This window comes from Gopherus evgoodei, chromosome 9 (genome assembly GCF_007399415.2).
Source record: "Gopherus evgoodei ecotype Sinaloan lineage chromosome 9, rGopEvg1_v1.p, whole genome shotgun sequence".
NCBI classification, from domain to species: Eukaryota; Metazoa; Chordata; order Testudines; family Testudinidae; genus Gopherus; species Gopherus evgoodei.
Window position 1 is genome coordinate 32,947,358 of NC_044330.1, and position 11,698 is coordinate 32,959,055.

The 11,698-nt window shown below is 41.0% G+C and overlaps 1 protein-coding gene across 1 annotated transcript in view; it reads right to left on the reverse strand.

The window, feature by feature from the left end:
• Positions 1-11,688, reverse strand: part of TRPC1 (transient receptor potential cation channel subfamily C member 1) — a 38,848-nt gene extending 27,160 nt beyond the window's left edge. Inside the window, exons 1-5 of the mRNA XM_030575375.1 lie at positions 11,424-11,688; positions 10,118-10,272; positions 6,974-7,075; positions 4,782-4,984; positions 615-746 (exon numbers count right to left, since the gene is read on the reverse strand). Of these exons, the coding sequence (XP_030431235.1) occupies positions 615-746; positions 4,782-4,984; positions 6,974-7,075; positions 10,118-10,272; positions 11,424-11,559 (728 nt within the window). The 5' untranslated portion in view covers positions 11,560-11,688. The remainder of the gene's footprint in view (positions 1-614; positions 747-4,781; positions 4,985-6,973; positions 7,076-10,117; positions 10,273-11,423) is intronic.
• Positions 11,689-11,698: the final 10 nt, after the last annotated feature.

An 11,698-nucleotide genomic window follows, 5' to 3' on the forward strand; every position in this document is an offset into this window, starting at 1 on the left:
GTGCTGTATAGTGTGTACATGAACCCCAATCCTGACTTGCAGAATTCCTTGTTATGTTAGTCCTGGCAAATTACAGAATACGTTTGAGATATGAGTAAGCTAGAATTGTGTGGGATAGGAGCTAAGTGTTGTCGTGTCCAACTAGTTTTTAATATCAATTCACTTCAAATTTCAACTCAGATCTGGGGCGGTGAAAAGCTGATGACATTAAACACACTCAAGTGCCTACCTCCTAAAAAGGGTCACATGATTAAGGTTATGTGTACACTAGAGAGCTTACAGTGGCAACGATGTACCGATGAAGCTGCGCTGCTGTAAGATCTCTCATGGAATATTTACACTTCTGAGCGACATACATTTTGCCAACATAAATGGTAGTGTAAACAGCTTCTGTATGGCAAAATGAAAACGTTTTGGCAGATAATGCTCAGCAATGTGTTGAAAATGTGTTTGATTATTCATTAGTCTTAATTCAGTCCCCACCATTATTCTCAATCTGATTTTTTTTAATAGCTAACTACAGTGCTAAACAAACAAAACAATCCACAAAACCACGAGCTATATGGAAAAGAAAACAGAGACAAAGGTACGTTTGTCGTTCTTTCCATTCCTACCTGAATTCAACTTCGACAAGACTTAACTCTTTTAAGTCTGCACTAAGTTCAAAAGCTCTCAGGATTGGATCCTCCTCTGTCAACATTATTAAGGCAGGACTGGCCAAACAACGATAGATGTCAAGACGAAATCTGAAACAAAAGGTTCAGAGCGTGAGGCAACTTCTTAAGATGCAGCAGCTTCATTTGATTAGCATTTTCGAATCACAATATGTCCTGAATTCTCAGAAAAGCTAAAACTAATTTAAAGAGAGATTATAGCCATAAAATCAGGAGGTGGGGGGGCGGGGTTCATAAATCTCACTAGGTCAGGTGCTGGTATCTACTTTGAAGTCAACTGCAAAAGGCCAAAGGAAATTAAAGTTCCATTTGCACTCTCCCAGAGCGTTTACGTCTGCTGATTTTTTAGACCTAAAGACAACACATTGGGTCACTTAGAATTTTGAAGTGAGAAACATTTCAGGTGATGTGTCAAAGGAGGAAAAGACTTTGAGCCCAATTCTGTAGTCCTTAATATATGCAGAACTCCCACTATTTTACATGGAGTTTGTATCATAGAAGGCTTGCAACACTGGCTTGCTCTTTTCTCCTTACTGCTATTCCAACCACAGTCAGTACAACAGCAGAAGACATCAGTTAAAGTAATGCTTGTTCCAGTCAGACAGCAGGACTGGTAAATGACATGAATTTCAAAGGTGCACAGTCACACAGCATTAATCATGACCCACAGAAACAAAGTCAAAATGAATGTATTAAATAGGGCAGAGGCCTCAACTTTATTAAATGTTCTCCAATGCTTTGAGATTCAGGAAGTAAAATGCCTCTATCTTCAACTACCAGGCAGCTATTTGGGTCTGGTACGGTAAAACTGTCTACAGTAACCTAGAGGGAAGACAGACAGCATCCTTATACCCAACCCTTGTTCATGAGATGAGGGTGGGTCTTAAATCTCATACAAGCTAAGTCACACTAGTGAGTTCTCTCATTCCAAACCAATCCAGGCTGATGCCAGTAGCCTCCTGGGTTCCATGCTCAATTTTTTACCCCAAGAGCATGTTGCCCATTCATTCTAAATGCACTGGACACCAGCTGCAAATTGCAACAAAGTTTTGGGTTTCTTTTTCTCTCTCTTTTAACTACCTTACCTAACTAGCCAGAACTCTGGGTTGCTAGAGGAAGGTTTTTATTTTTATTTTTTTTAAAAGGACATGATGCTATCTTGTGTGGTGGGGGAATGATCAGGAAATACTCTTTACCTATGTAGTGACCAGTAATTCTCATCCTGCTATAATCAGATTGTTGTAGTATGCAAAATAAGTATAAACTTTAAAGAAAAATTAATGGGCTGTAAGTGCAATAAAAATAAACTTCATATCTGTTGCATAAACATAATCCAAGAAAGTTTTTAGTTACCAAGATTTCCATCAAAGATCTTTAAAAAGCAATGTGAAAATTATTTTGGAAACTAGAAGGATAAATTCTAACTTAAAAATATGTTAGAAATTGATTTTTGATCCATTAACTATTTCCATTAAACAAGGAAATAAGTGTTTCACTTAAATGAAAAACAGATCAGCTAGAGAGGATGTAAACCTAGTTAAAAACTTTAAAGACTAGAATACAAAATTAGTAAAAGTCTTTCCAACTCATGCTCTGCAACTGAGAATTTTAGGTTCCATCAACACTACAACTTTTACTTATTACACCTCTACCTTGATATAACGCAACCCGATATAACACCAGTTCGCATACAACACAATAAAGCTCTGACACGCTGCTCTTTGGAGAGGCAATTTTGGGGGCCTAGCAGTCCCAGAGTGGCCCAGGCGATTAATGGGGGGCCGGGAGCAGCCCACTCTGCTTCCCTCGCCCCAGCCCCAGGCGTGTCACTCGGGGGAGGGGGCTTAGGGGAAGGGATTCCCCCCCGCACTCACCTGCCGGGTGAGTGCGGGACCTACCTCCTCTCCCCTCCAACACAGCTGGGGCAAGGAAAGCAAAGCAGGCTGGGGCCACGTCACTCTGCTTCCCGCCGCAGGTGAGTGTAGGGGGCATCCTTTCCCCAACCTCCCCGCACTCACCGGCAGCGGAAAGTGGAGCAGCCCAGCCCCAGCCCGCTCTACTCTGCCAGTGCCCAGCTGTGGCACTTCACTTCCCGCCACAGGTGAGTATGGGGGGCATCTTTTCCCCAACCTCCCTGCACTCACCAGTGGCAGGAAGCGGAGCACCGCGGCTGGGAAGTGGCGGAGTGGAGCAGGCTGAGGCCACGTTGCTCCACTTCCCGCCACTGCGGGCGAGTGCCTGTCGGGGACGGGGTGTGTGGATAGGGGTCAGAGCAGTCAGGGGACAAGCTGCAGGAGGGTTGGGTAGGGGATGGGGTCCTGAGGGTAATTAGGGACAGGGGTCTCTGGAGGGGGCGGTCAGGGAACAAGGAACAGAGGGGGCCAAAGCAAGTTCGATGTAATGCGGTCTCACCTATAACGCGGTGAGATTTTTTTGACTCCCGAGGATTGCGTTATATCGGGGTAGAGGTGTATATTGAACTAAACAGCAACCAGCAAAATATTTAAAAAATAAATCACATGCTAATTTGTCAAGATTTCAAAAGGTCAGAGGTTTGAGTATAATTTGCTCCACTGTGCTCTAGTCTTGAGTGTCATGAGAACAATTTTTTTTTTGGAGGGGGGGGGCGGAATCAGTAAATGTGGTAATTTATAGTTAATAGAATAGCTCTCTTAAATTATCACCACAATTACAGTTTCAGCTCATGTAATCCACATTGTACCTGCAAAGGAAGTGTCAGCAATTTCTATAACATCAGAATACCGAAGTCCTGAGAAAGTCGCAAATGTAGGTGTGTTAATCTAATTTACAGCACTGCTTTTCCTTTTGCAAAATTCATATGTAATTTCACAGTTCCAAAACATGTGCATCATACTTCCCACACCACCCTTCCACTTCCACTCTGAAACAAAGCTGTCAAGTCAAATCTCAATAGCTCATTTCAGTTTCAGCTACATGTAACTATCTTGGGTATTTCTAAGGCTATGTCTACACTTTTGTCGGTCAGGGGTGTGGGGAAAAAAAACCCCACCCCGACTGACAAAAGTTTCATCGACAAAAGCATCACTGTGGACACCACTACGTCGGCAGGAGACGCTCTCCTGCCGACACAGCTACCATCGCTCATTAGAGGTGGTTTAATTATGTGGTCATGAGAGAACTCTCCTGCCAGCACAGAGCAGCTACACAGGAGACCTTACAGCAGCACAGCTGCATCACTGTAAGGTCCATAGTGTAGACATAGCCTAAATCACTGATGTCTTGGGGTAGATTCTGATACTCTGACTTATACTGAAGTCAATGTGAATACTCATGGAGTAAGGTACTACCCAATGTGAAAGGTATCAGAATATTGCCCTTGGTATTTGAATGCCAACAACAGTGCTTTCAATTTAGTTTTGAGCCATTTAGACACATAAGAGTTGCTCAAAATGTACAATCCACTTATTCTACCTTTATATGTATGGGAATTGTTCCACAAACGCTTCAAATATCTAATCATTTCCAGTCTTGAAGTATTTTGAGTTTAATAAATAAAATTTGTGGTTTGAGTCAGCAAACTGCTTTTCCATTTGCACCCTTACATCATAATTAATGTAAAATACCAAATTCCATTTAATTTTACACATTTGGAATTTTAGTTCTCCACTTTCCCAAGTAACTTCCAATAATATGTTGTTTGCTCAGGCTTACAACCCTCCTTCTAGCATAAATTACAATTATTGAAGGAAATTATATAACTTACTATATATGAATTTTTCTCTTTTTTCTTCATGAAATTAGTTACTACTGTATTTTTATTTGCAAGTTTTATTTCTATGGCTCCCGCAACCAAAACCCCCCAACACCGCACAAAAAATACATACTTAAAACAAATCTGAATACATACCTTCAGATCATAGAGGGAAACCAAAGGAAATCCTACTGACCTCCACTAAGGCATACAAGCTCAATCTATCCCCTAATAAACATATAAGATAAAATACACCTCTAAATCCCAACTTAAAGAGAGACATGTCGAACCTGACTCTGAATGATGCCATAGATTTATGCAGTTTGGTATACCTTGAGGATTTTTTGTTATTACTAAGATCTGATATTTCTGACCTGGAGTGCCGTAGGCTATCCTTTTTGTTCTTTGCCGTGCACAAGGTGCATTCACAGCCAACAGCGTGAGGTTTGGGTAGAGATACATCCTGTTTCAACAGCATAGTAAGGATCTCATAATTGTTACGATGAGCAGCTAGAATGACAGGCGCTACATCCATAGTTGTTGAGTACTCTGGGTTCTGAATACGCTCCATAAGTTTCTGAAATAACATTTATACAAGTGTTTTAGATTATCACATGCAACTTTATTAAAATGTTTATCTATAAGTTAGTGTACAACATGATTTATCAACACAGGCCACAGTGAACTTCTGATTAAAATATTCTCCTCCTCCCCCCCCACCAACAATCTTGATTTCACAAATTTGTAAGCTATCTAAATATTGAAAATTGCCTGCCTTCTAAAGATACAATTACACTATTATCTCATTTCAGTTCTCCGAGGACAAATATGCACATTAATTATGGTCAGCAAAAAGGACAAGATTAAAAAGCCATGAAGACTGAACCCTCACATTACCAGAAACTGTCCATCAGTTAGGGTTAAAAAACATTTACAGAGCAGTGTGGAAAGACTACTCAGCTGCTTCTCACATTGCACCTGCTCTGAGGATCTAGAAATAACTTTTAGCCTCTAGGGCGATAATTCTGGTGCCTTTCACCAATACAAAATTCATATGAGCAGTGAAAAATAAACATTTAATTTTTACAACCTGCATTACTTGGAAAGACCTAGATGGAAACAGCAGCATGTTCTCCTATGTATTGTAAAGTTCTCTCTATACATTCCATTACTTCTTTGATAATATTCTATATATCCACACTCAGGTCTTCATTTATTTTTTTTTTTAATTCATTTACTGTAAAATCGGAGCTCACCCCTTCTATAATGTAATTCCCACTTAAAGGAAAGTTTACTTTCTCGATTTCCTCAACATACTGTGAGAAACATGAGACAATGACTTTAGCAAAATAAGAGCCCTTTAGAACTTTGGGGAATCCTGGCTACTGAGGAGGAAATAATTTATAATTCATAACAAAAGCAGCTGGTCAGTATCACACATTTTTTTTTGTTCATGAGTTGGAGAAGATAATGTTCACGCTCCATTCACTCATGACTTTGCTTCATTCCGCAATCTGTGAGTCAGTCATCTCTAACACAAAATAAAATACACAATTCATAACCCACCCACAGGCACTCTCTCTGGAATTCTGCTTTGTTCTGTACCAACATGGAATACTCGGAGCTATAAAAATTGTAAGGACTACTATATTGAAAGGAAACAGTGTTAAGGTTAAATGAGATCCACATATATATTCATGAGCTATTTACACAAAAAATTTCAACCATTTTGTACCTCTGAGAGAGACAGTCTCGTACAATATGGAAGAACCCCAACTGTTTTCTTTTAAGGGCCCTATTTCATCGTCTCTCTTCCTTTCTTATTTCCTCTTGGAAGGAAACTTAAAAGATTAAAAATGTTTTCCACATGGAAATGTCAGAATGAGAATCTTGTTATGAAGAAAGAAAATTGTTAAAAGTTGCCCATGGAAAAATAGAATTCAGTATCTTTTTTTTTTTTTTTAATTTTCATTAATAAATTAGTGTTTTTTTCTTGAGTGATTTTTTTTTTTTTGTGTCAATTCCAGTACTCAGGTACAGAGAAGCTATACACAAGTTATTTGTAATGTGCACATGCACACCTGCACACTCACCTCACTCATTCCTGCAGCACTACAGATATGCTCTCTCATTACAAGGTTTTTCCATGCAGTAAAACTTTTTAAAGCACCTTGATATTTAATGATTGTAAGGAAGGATCTCAAATTATTAGTTTTAAATGAAGGTAGAAATTTCAGATGAATCTTAAGTTCAGAGAAGTTTTACCCAAAATATACTGTTTTTTGTCAGTCAGACCTGCCAATAATTTGTACTACAAAAAGGATTTACAAGCACTGATTTTTTTCTTTTCATGTGTGTAATATGATAGTTATCACTAACTTTAATTTAAAGAGCGTAAAATATACAATTTAAATCAAGATCCCTATATGAAGATCTGCAGCTGTAATAGGACAGAATTTAGATCTTAGTCTTCAGTTAATTTTTTTACAGCCTCTTAGCCTTAGAGGATTTTTTTTTTTAATTTCTGGTGTACCGACTAAAATTAACAAGAATTAAGAGTACTAACTACAATAGTTGGTCTTGAGGATCGTTTTGGTCGATGATTAAGTAAAATATCAACAGCTCCCACCACTTCTGAGTCAATTGCCACCAAAAGTGCATCTGTTGACTGAAGAGAGAAAATAGGAGGTTAAATCTGAAACAACAGTAAAATAGATAGCATGCAAAAAAAAAAAAGTAGAATTTTGAAGTTAATATAAACAGCAAACAATGTACTCAACTACATAAAAAACTACTAGATTTTTTTTTTAAAAACACTGCCATAAAATGATAAAGATGCTAAAGAAAAATCACTACAATTATAGGCAGATATAAGAAATATGCAGGAACAGATTAAATTCATTTTAGAATAAAACTGATCTTAAAAACACCGTAATGGAAGACAGATAGAAATCTAATACAAACAAGCTTCTCCCGTACCATTATTCTCCAGGGCCAAACCTGTAATCCTTGTCAATCTAAGCAAAGACACTGTAGCTCAAAGTCAGTACTAAATCCATAGGAGTGTGTCCTAGCAAAACAATGCATAATCTGCAGCATTAATCAACATTATCCATCCACACTACCATGTGTAGGGTGAAGATTCAAATCTTTGATTCATTCTGTGAGTTAACATGGCACTGACAGTTTTGTTCCACTGCAAGAGTGAACAACAATGATCTGAAAAGGAAAGTGATCCTCCTCAACAAACTTCACTCCTAGGTCCTGGAAACAAGATATAATTTCAAGAAATGTGAGAGGGCCAACGTTGAGGGCTATTTAAAATGCTTATGTTGTCTCCTGTCTGGGATAAGGGAAAAAGAGACACAAACCATTCAAGAAGGATCAAGGAAGAGTTTCTGCCTCCTTGCTGTTCTAGCAACACAAACTATAATTCTTGCCTGGAATATCTGTACTTGGCGTGGTACAACTGTAGATGATCTCAGCGAGCCACACAATCAAGAATGAAGCTGTACAGGGTTGTACACTGATCCTTAACTACAGTAACTCCCCATTTAACATCCTTTTGCTTAATGTTGTTTCAATCTTATGTCCCTGCTCAATTACAGAACATGCTCCATTTAGAGTTGTGCAATGCTTCACTATAACATTGTTTGGCTGCCTGCGTTGTCCACAGCTGGCAGCCCCCCATCAGCTCCCCCACAGCACCTCCCACCTGCCAGCAGACCCCATGGATCCCCCTTCTCCCGCCCACAGCAATCAGCTGGCTTGTGGCGTTCAGGAGAGGGAGAGAAGACTCGGCACGCAGGCTCCCCCTCCCTCCCAAATGTCGCAAGCAAGCTGATTGCCACGGGCAGGAGATGGGAGGGGGGAGCTTGTGTGCTGCGTCCTCGCTCCTCCCCTCTCCCTCCTGTCCCCTGAACACAAGCCAGCTGACTGCTGCAGGCAGGAGGGAGAGGGAAGAGCAAGAATGTGACACACCTCCCCCCTCCCTCCTGCCTGCAGCAATCAACTGGCTTGAGGCAGGGAGAGCCTGTGTGCCATGTCCTCGATCCTCCCCCTTCCCTCCTGAATGCTGCAAGCCAGCAGAAGGCAGTGGAGGGAAGGGGGAGGAGCAAGGACGCGGCACATGGAGGTTGAGGTGGCGTGGGCAGGCCGAGGGTTGAGCTCCCTGCCCCTGGTGTTTGCAGAGTAGGGTAAGCTGCTGCTGCTGCGCAATGTGCTTCTCCTAGCCAACAGCACCTTCAGCCTCCTTGTCTCCAGTGCCAGTGGGCTGTGCCTGTGTGGGATAAGGCAGGGGCACCTCCCAACTATAGTACTATATTGTACTGTATGGCAAAAAAAAGTTTCCCTGGAACCTAACCCCCCCGCCCCCCCCCGATTTACATTCATTCTTAGGGGGAAACTGAATTAACTTAACATCATTTCACTTAAAGTCGCATTTTTCAGGAGCATAACTACAACGATAAGTGAGGAGTTACTGTGTTCTGTTGCTCTGTAACTCTTCCCCCAGCCTCCACCATTTTTCAACTTTACTGCTGATCAGTCATAAATTTTAAAAGTGATCATCTTTAGTTAAGCCAGCCTTCCAAAATTCCATTAGCCTGCATAGAGCAAATAATTTTATTTTGAAAGTGGGAGTAGAGAAACTGATATTTTACATCACCATAATGGTAAAGGCGAGAAGGGAGGTTCTGTCTGGGTTGGTAACTTTTCATGAGGCTTTTGCAAGCCTAAGTTAAACCATCTTTTATTTTTCACTTTACACTATTCTTTGTAAACTTCACGTTTATTTAAAAACAAGGGGGAAGTTACAATAGAAACTTGTCCCCTCTTAGAGCAGAGTAAGCAGCATCTTATCAAGGAAAGCTTGATAGGCAGGACACGCTTCCACTGCCTAAAAGACAGTTGGAGAAAGCACGCTTGGAGGGAGAGCTAGCCATCATCACAATCATCTGAACAACCTAGGAGCAAAGCAGAATTGAGGGATGGCAAGAGATTCAGAAAGCTTGCAAGTCAAAACTAAAAATTCACAGGTAGATGCACTTTCATTATTCTACTGGATTAAAATCTCTGTCAGTCAGAGATCTAAATTGAACCTTATTCTAACTATAGTGTGGAAAAGAAGCAACATTCTGCAATTCTGAAATGAAACAGGAAAAAAAACTGTACTTCTTATATCATAACTAACTTTTAAGATCATGTAAAATGTAAATATTTAAGAATACACTGTACCTGAACTCCTAACTATAGAAGTGTATGCTTGCGTTAGACTGGAGCTAAAATACTTGAAAAGAATATTTCATGTTCTAACTTCAATCTTCATCCATCGTAGAAGTTGTTATAATCTAGTGGCAAAGTGATTATGCATTCTAAATATTTTAAGAACTTACAATTCTATTTCAGAATATTAAAAAGTAGTCAGTAATTTGTTTGGGGAACAATGTGTGCACTTGCTCTGCAGCGCAAATAACCAAATTATTTCCAGAGCTCTACTGACATCACTGAAGATGATGATGCACTAACATGAAAGTAAACAAAATTTCCATGTTTATTTAAGCTTCACTAGAAACATGAGGTAGGCACAGAGGGGAAAATGTTCAGTGTTTACCAACTGAAAAAGGACAAAATTGATAATAAAAAATTTCTTACAGGTTCTGAAAAGACAACAGAAAACAATGACAATAAACAGTGTGTAGTGGTTCTGTACCTGACAGCCATAATCCAAAAGCAGCTGTAATATGTCCAAGTTTTCATTTTCAATGGTAATGGTTATAGCATTTCTTCCAAGCACATCCACACAATTTATGTTCATGTCACCTGAGCTGTTCTGCTCCAAGAGTTTATTAACCATGTAATAGTCACCTAAACAAGCAATGTATGAATGTGTCTTAGTATTTTGGATTTATTTTTACTGGTATATGTTCTGAAATTTAAATAAAACATACTACTTTTATCAATTAGAATAAAATGCAAGGCATATGCTAATTGTAAAATTTAGATGTCATTAAATATGAAATACTCTACCAGTTATCCATGACAACTGGCCAAAAATATTTAACATAAAAAGGCTTCTAAGCAGCCAACCTAGAAATGGGTTATTCACATTAGATGTGAAATTAAACAACACAATTAAATTACTCTTCCCCCTCCCCTTATAAATTGCAACTCAGGAAAGCATTTAAGCACATGCTTAGATCTTTCTCTATTCAGGGAAGTATTAAGCTTCTGCTTATGTCCCACCAGTACAAACTCACGTGTAAGTGCTTTTCAATAATCAGGGCAATGATGCCTATGTACTGTATGAGACCAAAGAGGAGCCAAGTCAGAGTCTGTCTCTTTTTCAACGCTATTATTTAAATGACTCTTTTCTAATTTGACTCTTATTTGTCAGTGTTACAAGTTTTTAATTTAAAAAGGGGGACACTAACAGCATTATTAAACCCACCCACCCATGATTCACAGAGGAGGAATAAACCAGAGAGAAGCAATACAGAACTTCCCCAGGGGCTCAGCAATCCATGTTATGGGACAGGAAGGCAATTATTATGTGCTGGAAAGTATGGTCCCTGCCTGGAACAGATTACAAACCATAAGAACTCTCCCTCCTCTCTACTTTTATTGCCTTTTATGTCCTTTATATTTCCCTGCGTGTAAAAGCTCACAGGATGCATCGTTGTCTCCTCTGCCTGCTAACTTCCGCTGTGGTGCCCAGGCTTCTTTCATTGTGTTCTAATGGAAACATCCAAGAACCATTCAGTGGGCAAAGTCTGGGGCTACAGCGGCGCTTGGTGCAGCCTGCGCTGCGAGGAGACCTTTGACCACAGCCCTAACCTAATTATACCTCAAATCTCACTGGGAGACAAGGGATTGCGGGGCCTGAGCCCGCCTCCCCTCCGGGCCTGCTCGCTGCCCGGCGGGCAGAGACCTGGTGCAGGCCCCCTCCGGGGCCCCCAAGCGGATGCCCCCGTGACACACGACCCCGACAGCGGCTTTGGGGCGGGCCGCGGCCGCACCTTTGTCGCAGGCCAGCAGGAAAAGCTTCTCGTCCAAGGTGGTCTCCTCCTTCACCTGCCTCACGTCCTTCAGCGCCAGTAGCTTGTTGGGGGAGGCCGAGGCGGACGGGTCCGCGCTCTGGTACAGGGCGGCCATGGCGCCGGCTCCGCCAAGCCCATCGGAGTGCGGGGGGCCCGGATCAGTCAGCCCCGGGGTTCCCCACGCAGCGGGCCGCCCGGCACCCGCCTTGCCCCGGGACCAAGATGCTGCAAGCCCGAGATTGTCAACACTGAGC